This window comes from Mauremys reevesii, linkage group 2 (assembly GCF_016161935.1).
Source record: "Mauremys reevesii isolate NIE-2019 linkage group 2, ASM1616193v1, whole genome shotgun sequence".
In the NCBI taxonomy this organism is placed as follows: Eukaryota; Metazoa; Chordata; order Testudines; family Geoemydidae; genus Mauremys; species Mauremys reevesii.
Genome location: NC_052624.1, coordinates 130,132,243 through 130,148,831, shown reverse-complemented (window position 1 = coordinate 130,148,831; position 16,589 = coordinate 130,132,243). Strand labels below are relative to the sequence as shown.

Here is a 16,589-nt window from a genome sequence, read left to right as displayed (position 1 = left end):
ATTTGGCCCAAAGGCTCTGATTAAACATGTTTATATCCTCAGTAGTGATTGCTAAAAACACCAGCAATATTTGGCAGACTATTACTAGCCTGAAAAACTGGAGAGAAAAAATAACAAAAGGGAATGATGATGTCCATGATATTGTGAACGCATAATAGGAAGGCTTCTTTTTTGGTAAAACTCCTTCTTTTAGTGAACTTAGTATAGTCATACAATATGTTGCATTTTCCTATAAATTTAAAGTGACAGAGAAAGCATTCAATTATCACTCTACTCACTCAAAATTGCAGCCAAGAATTATGTGAGGTACTACACCTATTTGAGATAATCAAGTTTTGTTTTATTAAGCGGTGTTACTAAACTAGAATGATTTTATAGGCACTAAAATCTAACAGTCAGAAGTCATAAATAGTATTATTTTAGATAAATATGTTTCTTTCATTACTAACTAGTAGTGAAGTTGAGTCTCTGTGTTATTTCTCTCTACCCCCCCACACACTTTTTGTTTGTATTATTTAAGATTGTAGAGTATTGCAGAACTTTTATTTTTATCAGTTGGCTTAGGCTTCAGTGCCATGGGACCCTCAAATGAACCAAAAAGTATATAGATAATGACCAGAATATATTATTGTATTGCTCTAAAATGTTTAGTAATGAAAGCTACACGTACCCTGTTTACTGTGTATATACAGGCTGCACTGACTACCTAAGAGTTAAGCAATTGGAACTCAAGGTCGTATTCTAAGGGTATTATACAAACACCTTAAATCAATAGCTGTCAAACTGTCATCAACTGTTGGTCTACTGATGGTCCTCAGAGTGCTTGCTGGTAATGCATGTGAAACTGGCTGTTCCTCTTTGCTTACAGCGTTACTATTGAGTATTATGCTCTTCTTTGGAATGTTAAAAATCAATGATTATAACCTATATAGGAAAGTTTGAGTGAGCAAAAGGGGAAGGGGAGTGGCATTCTACATCAAAAATGGCATTACCTGTTTCCGAGTCACTGATAACTCAGAATAAAATGATCTTGTATGATTATGGATCAATGTCCTGACAGATAAAGCACAAGAAGGGTTACTAGCTGGTGTTAGCTATAGACCTCCAAATCACATGACAGAATAGGAACACTGCTTCCTTACACAACTACCCACAATAGTAGTAAGGGGGGAAATCCTGCATGATCACAGAGGACTTCAATTTGAGTGATATATGCTGACAGTCTCATGCTACTAGTACTAAAATATTCTTGGAATTTCTAAACATTATAGATGACAATTTCTAACTTAAAAAGTGTTGCAGCTATATTAGACCTTTTCCTAACAAATAAAGAGGACCAGATCACAGAACTAAGATTTAATGGTATCTTGGGTACAAGTGACCATGACATGTTCACATTTATAATGTGCAAACAGATTAAAATTCAGATCAGTAATATATATACTTGGTGGTTTAATAGAGCCAATTTCACAAAGCTGAAAACAAATATAAGTCAAATCAGCTGGGAGGAAGTATTTAATCAGAAAAAAATGTGAATGATAATTGGGAATTATTTAAGAACACCTTACTAGATGTCCAAAAAGCCACAATCCCACAACTGAGGAAGAAGGTTGAACTAGTTAAAAACTAGCCTGGTTTAGAGGGAAAATGAAGGCAGTTGTAAAAAAATAATATATAGCAGATAAAAGAGAGGGGAATTTGACAGTAATGAGTATAAATCAGAAGTTAGGAAGTGTAGAAAATTGATAAGGGAAGCCAAGGGACACAAGGCGAACTCTATAGCCATCAGAGTTAAGGACAATAAGATGGAGCTTTTAAAATATATTAGGAACAAAACAATCCTGGCAACTGTATTGGTCCATTATTGGAGGGAAAAGGTAGACTTATCAATAATAATGCAGAACTGACTTTCAGAAGAAAGAGAGAGAGGATGAAAGAATGGGCAAAGCCAGGAAAGATGACAAGGGAAATCTATCCCTCAGTCTCTCTCATCCTCTCAATCTCACCTATTTAAATCCATTCTCCTCTCTGGAATTTTTGTCTTCTCTTACCCTTTTTTGTAATAGGAAGGAAGATAAAGTGGATTGAAAAGGGTTTGGAGGGAGAGAGCACTCTACACCTTTACACAAGGAAAAGAGCAAGCAACTCGCTCTCCATTTCTATAATACAGAATGAAAGTACATAGGGATGGTGTGGGGTTTTCCGTCTCCTTTCCCTTGGTGCAGGCAGGGGTACCAATGTTATGGAGAGTAGTGAAAGAGACGTTGTCATATACCACCACAACACTAAGACCCTTGCCCACACCAAGCAAGAGGAGCTGAAAGGCTTTGCAATATGATGCAGTTCAAAAAAAGAAAATGCCATTCTGGGTGCATTAAACAGAAGTGTCAACTGTAAGACACAGGAGGTAATTGTTCCATTCTACTTGGCACTGGTGAGGCCTCAGCTGGAGTACTTTGTCAAGTTTTGCACATCATGTGTTAGAAAAATGTGGACAAATTAGAGACAGTTCAGAGGAAAGCAACAAAAATTATAAAAGGTTTAGAAAACCTGACCTGTGAGGAAACGTTTAAAAAGTGGCCGTATTTAGTCTTGAGAAAAGAAGTCTGAGTAGGAACCTGATAAGTCTTCAAATATGTTAAGGGCTGTTATAAAGAGGACAGTGATCAACTGTTCTCCATGTCCATTGAAGGTAGCACAAGAAGTAATAGCTTCATCTTTAGCAAGGGAGTTTCAGGTTAGATATTAGGAAAAACTTCCTAACTATAAGGGTAGTTAAGTACTGGAATAGCTTACCTAGGGATGTTGTAGAATATCCATCCCTGGAGTTTTTTTAAGAACAGGCTAGACAAAATATTTGTCAGGGATGGTCTAGGTTTATTTGCTCCTGCCTCGGTGTGGGGGGATGGATGAGGTGAGCTGTCGAGGTCCCTTACAGCTGTACATTTCTATTATTCTGTGATCAATTACAGACATGTGTGCAAATCTGAATGTGATTTTTGTCAGCTGATGTTGTCAAGTATTAATTTTGTATACACGCATATATATGTTATGCTAGTTTATATTAATAATAATATTTGTTTGAGTATTAGGCCATAGTGCCATTGGGTAGTTTTAGTTATCTTTGTGAAAAACGGATTCAGAAGCCTTCAGGCACAAGCACAAAATAAACAAAAAAATATTATAATGAGTTGATGTTTTATATGTCTCAATGTAGAACAATTTTTAGTGAACAAGATTGATGCATTAATGTTCTCTCAAAATGAGAGAGAGAGAAGCAAATACTTATGTAAAATGAAAAATAAAAAGAGAGGATGAAAGCAACAGATTACCATTCCTGAGGAATACCAGCTGTTTCACATTGTGCTTTGATAATATTTTTATTCTAGGTTACACTATTCAGGAGGATGAAGAGCCCTTGCTATTGAAGATGCTCTTTCCCACCCCAACAGATGTCTTTAGGCTTTTGAAAAACCTCCTAACTTTTCAAAGTTTGAAAAAAAGGGGGTGGGGTTGAGGAGGAGGTTAAAAATGTTTTCCTGAAAAAAATAAAATAAATCTCACTCCTAAGAGAAAAGAACAATCCCTCCACAAATTTTAGTGGGTTTAGATTCTTTCAATCCAGGAATGGTACAGAATGTACCTAAAATTGGCATCCTTCCAGCTCTGAAATCATCTAAGATGACCAACTGTTTCTAATTTGTTCCCCTCTATTTTGTTTCCTTACCTTGTTCACAACCATTCTCATTACTTGCTCATCTGAAACAATGATATAGGAAGTACAAGAGGGAAAAAAAACTCTTTTAAACTGGTGTTAATGAGGAGAATATTTTGCTACAGAACGCGAATGACAAAGTTGGGAAAAAATTGACTCTCCTTACCGTTATCTTGTAGGAATGTCAGCTCTGCTGGAGAGGAGGCCCGCAGAAGAATGAGGGAGTGTGATGGACTTACTGATGCATTGCTGTATGTGATTCAGTCTGCTCTTGGGAGCAGTGAAATTGATAGCAAGGTTTGTCATCTTTGTCTTTTTAGAAATGGAAAAGCAAGGAATAAAAAAGGAGATTTAAAAATATATATGGTGGTTGCACTGGGTACATAAGCAGGGCAGAATTTGGCCCTTAATCTCTTTGATTTTCTTTCTGTTGAGCAGTGTTTCCATATACTGTATATGACTGCTCTGGAATTGTATTTGCATATGTACTGTATAGTGTGTTCTCTTTCTCTCTCTCTCTCTCCTCTTTTGTTAAATTATTAGGAAAAAATAAATGAAACTGGCTTGAGAAAGGCACCAATGCGTCAAGCTCTGTGCAAACTCCCACACACAAATCTGCAAATTTATCTATGCCATCTGTTTATGAGCTACACTAACAGCTATGCACTGGTTTTTATGAGGTGGATCATGAGAAAGTACAGTCGTTGCCATTACAAGTCCACATTTGCAAACAGATACTACACAGTTACCAGTGTTATTTCATATTCTAAATAAAAAGTGAACTGTGGATACACCTATGTGATAAATATTTGTGAGTGGTATTTTTTTTTAATAGCAGACACTATAGTCTGGCACCAAAATACTAGGGCTCTCGATTAATCACAGTTAACTCATGCGATTAACTAAAAAAAATTAATTGTGATTAATCACAGTTTTAATCTCACTGTTAAACAATAGAATACCAGTTGAAATTTATTAAATATTTTTGGATATTTTTCTACATTTTCAAATATATTGATTTCAGTTACAACACAGAATACAAAGTATACAGTGCTCACTTTATATTACTATTTTTATTATAAATGTTTCCACTGTAGAAATGATAAACTAAAGAATTTGTATTTTCAATTCACCTCATACAAGTACTGTACTATAATTTCTTTATCATGAAAGTGCAATTTACAAATGTAGATTTTGTTTTTGTTACAGAACTGCACTCAAAAACAAAACAATGTAAAACTTTAGAGCCTACAAGTCCACTCAGTCCTACTTCTTGTTCAGCTAATCACTCGGACAAACGAGTTTGTTTACATTTATGGGAGATAATGCTTCCCGCTTCTTAATTACAGTGTTACCTGAAAGTGAGAACAGGTGTTCACATGGCACTTTTGTAGCCAGCTTTGCAAGGTATTTACATGCCAAATATGCTAAACATTCATATGCCCCTTCATGGTTTGTCCACCATTCCAGAGGACATGCTCCATGCTGACAACGCTCGTTAAAAAAATAATGTGTTAATTAATTTGTTACTGAACTCAGTGGGGGAGAATTGTATGTCTCTTGCTCTGTTTTACCTGCATTCTGCCATATATTTTATGTTATAGCAGTCTCGGATGATGACCCAGCACATGTTTTTCGTTTTAAGAACACTTCCATTGCAAATTTGACAAAATGCAAAGAAGGTACCAATGTGAAATTTCTAAAGATAGATACAGCATTCAACCCAAGGCTTAAGAATCTCCCTTCCAAAATCTGAGAGGGACGGGGTGTGGTGCATGCTTTCAGAAGTCTTAAAAGAGCAACACTCTGATGCAGAAACTACAGAACCCGAACCACCAAAAAAGAAAGATAAAGAGATTGCACTACAGTACTTCTAGTGGGGGAACTGAAAAATACTATTTATTTTTGTTTTTTACAGTGCAAATATTTGTAATAAAAAATAAATATAAAGTGAGCACTGTACACTTTATATTCTGTGTTGTAATTGAAATCAATATGTTTGAAAATGTAGAAAACATCCAAAAATATTTAAATAAATGGTATTCTATTATTAACAGTGCGATTAATCGCAATTAATTCTTTTAATTGCTTGACAGCCCTACAAAATACTTGTTTCACTTTATATGTACAGTAACTAGGAGATGATCACAATTCTTCAGAGATGAAAGGTATGACTTAATAGTTCTACTTAATAATTAAAAGAACTCCAAATAATTGCCAATTAAAAAATTGTGATTGTGAAATCAGTGTTACGGGGAAGGGAAGTGTTTTAAATTCTGTGACATGTTATTAATAATTTCACATTTCAGCACTGTGGTTGCAAGCACTAACACAAATGCCAATTGTATCTAATATTAGTTTCAAGTACATTTCACAGTTCATGCATGCTGTGAAGTGCTTGTAACTGTACCTTTTGAATTTTCAGATTGCTAATCTGAGCCCTATAGATTCAGTAGAGAAATATGGAATCTGTGAAAGAATCTGTGTTCCATGCAATCTTCTATGCATGCTTGTAGTAATCTACAATCAACTTACAATTAGTAAATGTTTTTATGGAAGTGATTAGTGAAGAAGCCCATCTACTAGCATCACCATCTGAAAAAGGCTCAAGAGAAAACCATCAGCTGTGCAGTACTTGTGTAGTATCGTTTTAATAATTAATAATAAATCCACCAGGGCAATTGAAGGGGATTCCTTCCTTCCAATGGCCACTAAGCAGAAGTAGAGCCATTCTGTATCCTGTATTACCAGCCAAAGGATGGCAGTAAATTCTGCAGTCTTAGAGCCTACCTCTATGGAAAGGAAGGGCCAGGGGACCTTCAGAACTTCAGCCCCACTCCTGCCCCCAAACCTCCATGTGTGACAGTGTGTAACAAACCCTCATGGAACTGGGCCCCATGCTACTCAGTTGGTATGCATCCTCTACAAGGAACTGATTAAGAAAAACAATGGATATAGTCTACATTTCAATAATGGCACAAAGTAGCTGCTAGTAGTACTAATTGTATGCCGACTTATTCTGTTTATACCAGCTTCCCATGTACACCTCCACTGAGGTGGAGCCAAGATTTAGGTTTTTGTATATACTGATTTATTTAAAGAGCATTTCAGTTTCCTTTGAAAGATAAGCAGGTTAACAACGTTTTTGGTCCCCCAAGAAATGAAGGGCATATTTTTCTTACTAGACATAGGTAAACTAAATTAGAGAAAATAAGAACTAGCCTTCAACCAACGTCCAAATCAAATTTGTTTTTGAGATTTGAAGTTCTGTTAAATTTTCCCCATCATTTTTTTCTAAAATGAGGCCCACTCCACTTCCAGGTTCCAACTAGGATCATACACAGAAAGGCAAAAATACCATGAGAGAGAGGCGCTATTCCTAAGGTATTTTCAATTTGAGTGGAAGCAGGAAAAACTTGCAGACTCCAGAGGGGTAGATCATTTATAAGCATATTAAATAATGGGTACTCTTGCAAACCAAAACTCAGAACCACTTAAGGTTTTCTCACTACTGCTTCTCATAGAATGACACAAAAAATAAATGCTGTTAGAAATAATAGCATCATTTTTCTTTTTACTAGCTGGGGCTGAAATCAGTGTGCATTCTGTGCTTGTGTAGATCTTGTTTACCATATTTTTGTCTCTATTACTCTCTCATGTTGAATTCAAAACCACAGTAACAATGTTATTTAAAAACATTGCCCAGAGCTCTATTCCTCACTAAAAAGAGGCTTTATGATCCTGCCAAGTTTTCTAAACCTTTCAAACAGTGATTGTCTAGGGAGTGCTTAGAAACAAACAGAAAAGAATATCTTTGTACAAATGTAGGTGCAAAGATTGATCACGTTCCTCCATTCAAAAAGGGAGAGGTTTTTTAGCCTTTTTCTCTTTTTCTCCTCCGTTTTAGACCGTTGAAAACTGTGTATGCATTTTGAGGAACCTCTCATACAGACTCGCTGCAGAAACATCTCAGGGACAGCAGATGGGAACAGACGAACTCGATGGGTTACTGTGTGGTGATGCTAATGGCAAAGATGCAGAGAGTTCAGGTTGTTGGGGCAAGAAGAAGAAGAAAAAGAAATCCCAAGATCAGGTAATGGAAGTTATTTTCAATAACGAGAGTAAGTGCCTATCAGTGAGGTAGGCAGAGTTAATATATTGTGTTTGTGAGCATGTGATCAAAAATGTGTAGCAGGATCACCTTAATAATTATAAACTGCTTGGAAATTAATGGTAAGCCATTTATAATTAATTGTTAAACTCCTAAAATACAAACATAATTTACGCTCATTTTATGGCCCCTTTCCATTGCTTGTGTAAAGGGGTTATAGTGCCAATTAAAATCAGGCCCATATGTGTTTATTTGCTTGGATTTCCTGTAGGCCGTAGTTTTGCACTGAAGAAAAGATTCTAGTCAGAGACATTCATTTACACCACAATTTCCCAAAAGGACTGCATCACAACGATCACGAAACAGTTCTTCCAAGATCTAACTGCATTTGGCAACACAGGTTTTGTACCATTATCTGTAATAGTACTACCAAACAACTTCCAATGATTGTATAATTGCTTCTGTTTTCACATAGTGGGACCGTTGAAAGTGGACAGCAGGAACTGGAGAGGCAGGCAGAATACATCGTTTTCTGCCATTCCTAACTCTAAAACTTTTAGCTGAGGGCGAGGATTGACTCCATAACTTTATAGTATTGTCTCTGAATGTACAAGGCTTTTCTTAAGAGAGAATTTGTCCATTTGATTATAGTATTCCATCTGTATTTATGTGAGCTAAAATTAGTTATGATTCAGGAATAAATGCTCAACATTGTCCATAAGTGTCACGATTACAAGGATAACTTCCTTTCTGTCCCCTTTATGGACTCTCTGAGTGCTCCCCATCAGGTGTCAATTTTTTTGCCTTTACCTATCCTGGAATGGAATCATACAATTCTCCCACTCCTAGCCCAGGGCCTGGCCACAGTACACTGTGTATCAACTGTTCTTATCCTGCGGTTCCAACTGAGTTTGGGCACCTGTAGTTCTTCCCTTCAGGAGTCTGTGACCAATTATGTACAGTGATTACCCAGCCTTCTTAAAACAAAAGTTGTGTGTATTTTATTCGTAAGGACAAAGCTTTTAGAGAAAAGGGATTTTAAAACCATGAACAGCATACACACATGTCTATCTTATCTAAAGGCATACTATCTTCTGGTGGTAACCTGGGCATTCCTAACTTCTTCAGATACCTTCAGCGAGGTGCTGTGTCTCAATCTGGTTCCCTGCAACAACAACTTCCACCCCTCTGGTGAGAGTGAGTCCCTTTTAAACCATGCTATAGTTCCCTTGTTCTACTGTGTTCCCAGGCTTTGTCACTTCTAATCAAAACCCATCCTGCAGGCTCAGCACAAGATGGAGCCAGAGTCCCCAGAGACAATGGTTCTGGCATTGTACCTTAGCAACTCTCATGTGTTTGCTTGAGCCATTCGTTTCCTTCCTGCCTGTTTTTTCGAGACAAACTCCTGTTAAATTAATTCAATATATTCATAAATTACCACAGGGCAGTTCCAAATATGTCACAATGAAGATTTAGCTATTGGAAGTAGTTGAGCATTGACATACTTGCACTGTCTGCTGAAAGACTACCTCTAGATGTTGAGAGAAAACCAAAAAAGTATTGTGACTAAGAAGGGGAACAAATGGAAAAGACTCTCCAGCTCATATTTCAGTGTAGCTAGCAACATCTGTAGACTGTGAAATTTAACTCAAATAATTCAACATGCCCAAATATTTAAGTTACTCCATTTTATTTTTTAGTAAAATTTTAAATGTATTTGTTACCATCTACTTTTGTTCTTTATTGTATTTCACTGAGAAATAGATTACAACTCAGTAAGTCTGAGAAGGGCTGACAGAATACTATTACCATGAAGGCCTCTGTAATATTACTGTTGCTCAGTGCTACTATTGAGCATGTGTAGTGAGACAGTGAAATTGGGTAGTGGAATGTGAAGTTTTTAATGATGGCAGAAGGGAACTTTTTCCACTTCTCTTCAGAATTGTTTTCCCATACAACCATTTATTTATGTTTCAAAAGGATCTTTGTAGAACAGTACACAATTGAATATACCTGAGGTTATACAAGTAAATGATCTAGAGGTACAGAAAATATACTTGTGAATATAAAGGTAAATTGTATTAATGGGAAATAACACAGGGATATTAACCGTCTAAATTGCTGTTGTTTAATGAGGCAAGTTTGGAGTAAAATTCAAGCCCTGAAAAACATTAAAAACAAAGTTAAACTACAGGTAGGAATCTAATTTCACCCATACTGATGTAATAAATATTCCAATAGTCAAACAGCTTTTATTTTGTATTGACTTTTGTCAGGGATTTTATATGCTAGAATATAATGAAAGAAAGTGTTACAAAAATGACAAAGGAAAGATAGTTGCCTTATGTCATATACATTTTATAGCTGCCTCATATTCCACCTAGAATAAATTCAGCATCCTTGTTCCTAATTGTTGACAGTATTGATATATTAGGTGAAGTCTTATTGTACTTGCACTTCTCAGATTCCTGAACTATCTAAACACAGTAATTAAGGATGAAATGAAAAGCTTTCATTCTGAAGTTTCTGGGATTAGAAGGTCTACACAAACCCTTTATCATTTTAGCAAGGGTTTGTACATTTATTTGCCTATAATTTTCATTATTTTAAAAGAAGAAAAACTCTGAATCTTTGTTAGATCTTGTGACACAGTGCTAGAAGTAGCTCCCTGATCGCTGAGGTTTCTGCAGCACAGAGAAGACTGTAAGTTTAACTGGAATCAATCATCCTATTGCTGGTGGGGGTTACTGACACTGGTTGGCAATTGTTGAGCTACTAAGGCAGTTGATTCAATAACAGGGAGGATATATAATTGGGAGGAACAGGAAGTAAAGAGGGAGGTCCGAGGGTGAGCTGAGTGGAATAGGGAACCTGTGTGAATGGCCTCCTTCTGTACACCTGTGCTATGTCCTGTCCTGTTTAGAAACAGAGGATTAAAGGTGTGACTGAGAGACCACAAAAACTGGCTAGGCATTGCTACTCACTGGGTAACTGAAGAGGCACCCTGTGACTGGGATTGTAACTCTCTCAGTCGAGAGGAGGTGGATTGAGAGGTGACCTGTATGAGGGCTGGGGGATCCAGACATAATGGAAGAGATGCTGCGCTAGTAGTGGAGCAACAAAAAGAGAGAGAGAAAACCTAGCAGGCAGAGAGGCAGGTGCTTCTGGGTTGGCAGGTAGAGCAGGAATGAGCATTGCAGGACTCCAAGAGCAGTCTCAGTTAGAGCAGCAGCTCCTGCACTGGTTGGTGAGTTCCTATGAAGGAACTGGAATTTGGACAGTGGGCCTGGGGCCTTTTTGTTAACTTTTGAGCAGGTAGCTATCCGTGCTGGATGAGACAAGGGTACTTTGGCACTATGACTTGCCCCCTGCCTGACCGGCGAGGTTCAGGTGGCTTACGAGTACCAAGCCAAAGACTATGCCATGCTGAAGGCTGCTATTCTGGACAGGATGGGACTGTCATCGAGGAAATAGTGTCACAAATTTAGAGCTGCCTGATGGAACTGCAGGATACATCCCTAGGCTTTTGTGCAAAAATTATCTGACTGGGCCAATCAGAAGCCAGCTAGACAGGACCCAGAGGCAATAATAGCCTCAATTATTCTTGTGCAGTTTACACAGAGCCTCGCCAAGTCTGCAAGAGTTTGGGTTCAAAGCCATCAGGCAGAATTGCCAGAGGACACTGTAAAATTAACAGAGGAGTATGTGGAAACAGACCTTCCACGAAAAGAGCTCCATCCCCCTACATCAGGGGGTGGGGGGGAGAGAACTTTGAGGAATCCCATTCATCGAAGCCCGGGAAAGAAATACAAGAGGCAAACAAGAGAGCCCCTAGCACTAACTTAGTGGTTTGTTACCAATGTGGTGGCAAAGAACATACAAAGGAAGACTGCCCATACATGGACTATAGGTTTGTGGAGTTCTGTGGGTGTACTGGTATAAAAGGCAGGCCTAGGATAAAGACAATTCCCATCAAAGTAGGCTGGAGAACCACAAAGGGCATGGTGGATTTGACAGCCACATGTTGCCTCATACAGAGTACATTGGTTAGATTGCAGTGGCAACAGAAGGGGGTGATGATAGCAATCCACTGTGTACATGGTGAAAAGTAGAGTTACCCTGTGGCAGTTGTCCAGCTGGAAATGGAAGAAAGTTTCAGTGTCAGAGAGTGGATGTGGTGAAGTCGTTGCCCTACGCAGTGATGATAGGAACTGACTAGACTCTTATTTAGAGTAGAGAACACAGAGAGAGACCCCAATGATGAGGTCTGCGTAAAGTTAACTCTCCAGGAGCACTGTTTAATGACACTAGACATATCACAACAAGTGCAGAGAGAATCGACAAGAAGTACTTGAGAAGGGGGCAACAGATCCCGGAGTGATAGATCCAGGAATGATAGATCAGAAACATCTAATGGAGAAGGAGGGCAGAAGATCCTCAAACTGACCGGAGAAGCAAGCCATTGGCAAAGCCTTGGAAGAAAGACCTACTGAGGAGAGAGACAAGAGTCCTGCTAATGAGGCCTTGGCGGGTTAACCCAGATAATCTCAAGCCTATGGCAAGATAAGTCAGGGGAAGAGAGGTATCACAATATTGAGGCTCTGAAAGGACAACTTACTAAAGTAGATACAAGCCAGGAGCAAAAGAAGCTAGAGGAGAAGGCCATGGAATGTGATTCTGTGATTACTTATGGACTGAGATGGAACTGTGGGAGACACTTCCACCCTTTGAGTGTACTGAGTGTGAGTAGAAGGCAGGAGACCCTCACTGGTAGCCCATGGAAGGCCAGTCTGAAAGAGGCCAGGAAGCCCTAGTAGAACCTCAAATCCTTAAAAAGGATAGGGCTTGGATGCTGAAGAAGACCTCCCATGGAGGCAAGGAAAGGTCTCAATTGAAATAAGGGTGGAGGTATGTGACAGGGTGTTAGCTGTAGTACCCTGATCACTGAGGTTGCTGCAGCACAGAGAAGGCTGCAGGCTTGATTGGAATAAATCAACCTGTTGCGAGTGAGGATTACTGACACTAGGTGGCAATAGTTGGGCTAATGAGGCAGTTGGCTACGTAACAGGGAGGACATATAATTGGGAGGAATAGGAAGTAAAGAGGGCACTCAGAGAGTGAGCTGGGTGAAGGAGAAAATCTGTGTGAAGGACCTCCTGCTGGGTACCTTTCCTCTGTCTTGTCCTGGATGAAAACAGAGGATTAAAGGTGCATGTGATGGAAAAGAAACAGACTATGTGTGTTTGTGCCTGAGACACCACGAGAACAGGCTAGGCAGTGCTTCTCACTTGGTAGCTGAAGATGCACCCTGTGACAGACCCTAACTGAAATTTTATTAGGTTTAATTTCAAGGGATTCCGTGTGGTTCAGCTTGAACACTGGATCTGCAGAGCTCTCACTAGAAAACTCACAAGGCACAAAGTTCTTTAAGGGTACTTGAGAACACATGAAAAATGCTTAGAGGCCCAAATACTTTCAGCGCATGACCTGCATTAAAAGGCATGGTTCAAAAAACTTCAGTTGACCCATGCCTTGTGAATCATTGACACAATAGCCCAGAGCAGCTCCTAACGAAATATTATAGTCTGCTGCATTGATTACTATCTGGGATATGATTAAATATGTCAATGGGAGATTGCATATCTTAGATGTGGTAGGAATTTAAAAAGCACCTAAGTGACTTAGGAACACAAGGCTGAGTGAAAATCTATAGGATTTTTATTCCTAAATCACCTTGGCAATTTTGGAAATCTCATGCACAATGAGATTCCCACACACTGGCCACTGTTGGTAGACAGGACACCGGGCTAGATGGACCTTTGGTCTGACCCAGTATGGCCATTCTTATGTTCTTACATATGTTCTTATATTCTCTTCTGTACATACATTCATTAGAAAGCATGTCTATGTTTTCAGTAGGACTTTTATTATACAGGTGTCATACAGATGTGTAACACCTATGTGCTTCCTGAATTAATGGGACCACAGATGGGTACAACCCCATCAATCTCAATGTGCTTGTGCCCACTCACATCACCAGTGAATTTGACACGTTCTATAAAAGTGCATTTTAAATCAGTCATTTTTAAGTTAAGAAATAAAGGAAAAACTATAAACTGCAACTATGTGTTTTGATTTTTTTTTCACGACACATTCTACCTAATTCACAGTGCCCCATAGTCTACATAGTTTTCAAGACAGACTAGGTTATATCAAGGCTACATTATAAGTCAAATCAAAGAACTGACTGCAAAGCTAGGGAGATGTTACATATATATTGAATTAGAATGCAATGGTCAACTCCTAAACTAGGAGTTTGTGGCTGACCCTTCATTCATACAGATCCCCAGAAGTCTATTAATTTTTTTCTGTATTTATAGAAGCATCTCAAATATTTTACAGACAGAAACATATCCTCGGGTGTTGTAAATTGGTGAAGCGCCATTGATTTTAATGCATTTCAAAGGCATTGATTGCAGTGCAGCTCTGCTGATTTAGAATAGCTGAGGTTTTGGCCCGCTGTATAAATATAAATACAGCATTCATGTATCAGTGTTGAGATGTAGACTCCATTTTGTACCTTCAACAGTATGCAGAAAAGTTTAGAAAAATAAATTACACGGATTAGAATATGGATGGGATAGAAGATCTAACACCTCTAGTCTTGTGAAAATACTAAGCAGTCAGGACCTCAGTTTTATATTGTATCACTTTTTCTGAATCATAGTTCCACTGACACTGGCCAGTGTCACCATGCTGGGATATTGGTCATTACTGAGTCAAAAGGTGAGAATGCTTCCTTCTAAATCACAAGCATGGCTTTACATCAGTTTTCACACATTGATTACCATGCGATGTCCTAGGCAATTTTTTGTTCCAATCCGGGGAAGAGTGGTTTGTAAATCTTATGATAATAGAATTCTTCAACACTTGAGCAAAGCTTTAGAGAAGCCCATGGGTAAACTAATGATCTCTTCACATGAACTGATGAATGTTTCACTTAGTGTGTAGAACAAGATCTTTGATATTTACCTTTACCCTCTTAACCGTTTAGTGAAGTTAAATATGGTGACAGATATGTCTTGGAAAGGATAATATCAGAGCACAATAATAGTGTTTGGGTATATGTGTTTCACAGTGTATCTGATTTGTAAACCTGTTTATTTGTGTTGCTATCTTTGCCTATTCCGTTTATTAATAATCTCTAAACAATAAATAAAATTCCATGAACATTTTCTCCTAGGTTAAGATTGTATCATCTTGTTCCAGCATTTCACACTAGCACAAATAGCCTTGCAGCATTGATTACCATTACATTCTTTTCAGAATTCTTTATACCGTAGATGTTCCCTCTAGATCATCTTTGTTTTTTTCAGGTGCACAGTTAATCTAACACTTTTAGCTGGATCCCTTAATACCTATATTATTCTGCTTGCCCTCAGATATGCTTTTTCTATTTCTATAATCATTCGTTATCAGCACACAGCAGGGCGAAGGCCTCTGCAGAACTGCTCTTGTCCATCAAACTGAAGGGTTTAATATCCTTTTTATAAAAATAATATTATACTCACTAGACTGTTATACAGTGAGGGAATAGATTATACTTGCTTCAGCACTTAGATAGTAAGGTGATAGGCACCCTGAAATACCTTAGATAGATTGGTATTTAATATTTCTAATAATGTGTCACAATTTTTTTCTGTTTTTAACCTTGACAACACTGCCTACCCTGGCATTAAATACCTATTCTCAGAATCTCACATGTAGTTCCCATCCTTCTGACAAAGCAAGACTAGGGAGGACAGAGTGAGCACCATGCAGCACTCATTAATACCATTCCATAATCCCCTTGACTGCTGTCGACTGTACCAAACATGTCTTAACATGTCATTGATTTAAATAGAATGTTAGTGGATGACAGCAGATGTGATAAACTATTAGCAAGAGTTTTAATCAGCCTGGTAAATTTCTTTCCAAGCACCCTTCTACATTAATCATCTGAGCTGTTTTGGAAAGTGGGAGATCTAGCCTAGTAGGGTACTGTATAAAACCTAGTCTTTACCTGTTGACAGTACTAACAGTATCCCAAGCTCAAAGTACATTTTACAGCGATTTTTAATCCCAATTACTTTACAAAAAAATAAAGGTGACAGCTCAGCTATATTCTCCACATCAGTCTTGTTATAGAATCATAGAACTGGAAGGGACCTCGAGAGGTCATCTAGTCCAGTCCCCTGCACTCATTGCAGGACTAAGTGTTGTCTATACCATGCTGGACAGGTGTTTGTCTAACCTTATGTAACACAGTGGTTCTCAACCATGGGTATGTGTACCCTTGGGGATACACAGAGGTTTTCCCATGTGGGATGTGAGTCTATAACCACCAGGCTATAGACTTATTTGCATACTTGTGCACTCTTGCTCTCTCAATACAAATTACTCTTTAAGGGAGACAGAACACATACTCCTCTCATTGGTGGCTCCCTGCCTAGTATGCTGGCATTTATGAATCACAGTCTAAGATGTCTATCTCTCCCCACTTGTTGTACAGGAATTTAGGTGCCTAACTCATGCTTTGTGAATCCCAGTGATTTTCTAGGTGTCTAAAAGTTGGGCATTGTGATGCTGAGCATTATACCGCCTAACTCCTTTTGTGCATTCAGGCCCTAATCCCTTGAACCCACAGTATTTTATAACCTGTGAAACCTGTAAGAAAAGAACATAAAATAATAGAGCACAATATAAATACAGTTAATTACTCAG

General features: G+C 38.3%; 1 protein-coding gene across 3 annotated transcripts in view; it reads left to right on the top strand.

Moving 5' to 3' along the window:
- The window catches only part of CTNND2 (catenin delta 2), a 1,145,701-nt gene that overhangs the window by 996,108 nt on the left and 133,004 nt on the right, over positions 1-16,589 (top strand). For all 3 annotated transcript variants that reach the window (XM_039524144.1, XM_039524145.1, XM_039524146.1), the window contains exons 13-14: positions 3,895-4,012; positions 7,623-7,808. In XM_039524144.1, coding sequence (XP_039380078.1) covers positions 3,895-4,012; positions 7,623-7,808 — 304 coding nt within the window. The remainder of the gene's footprint in view (positions 1-3,894; positions 4,013-7,622; positions 7,809-16,589) is intronic.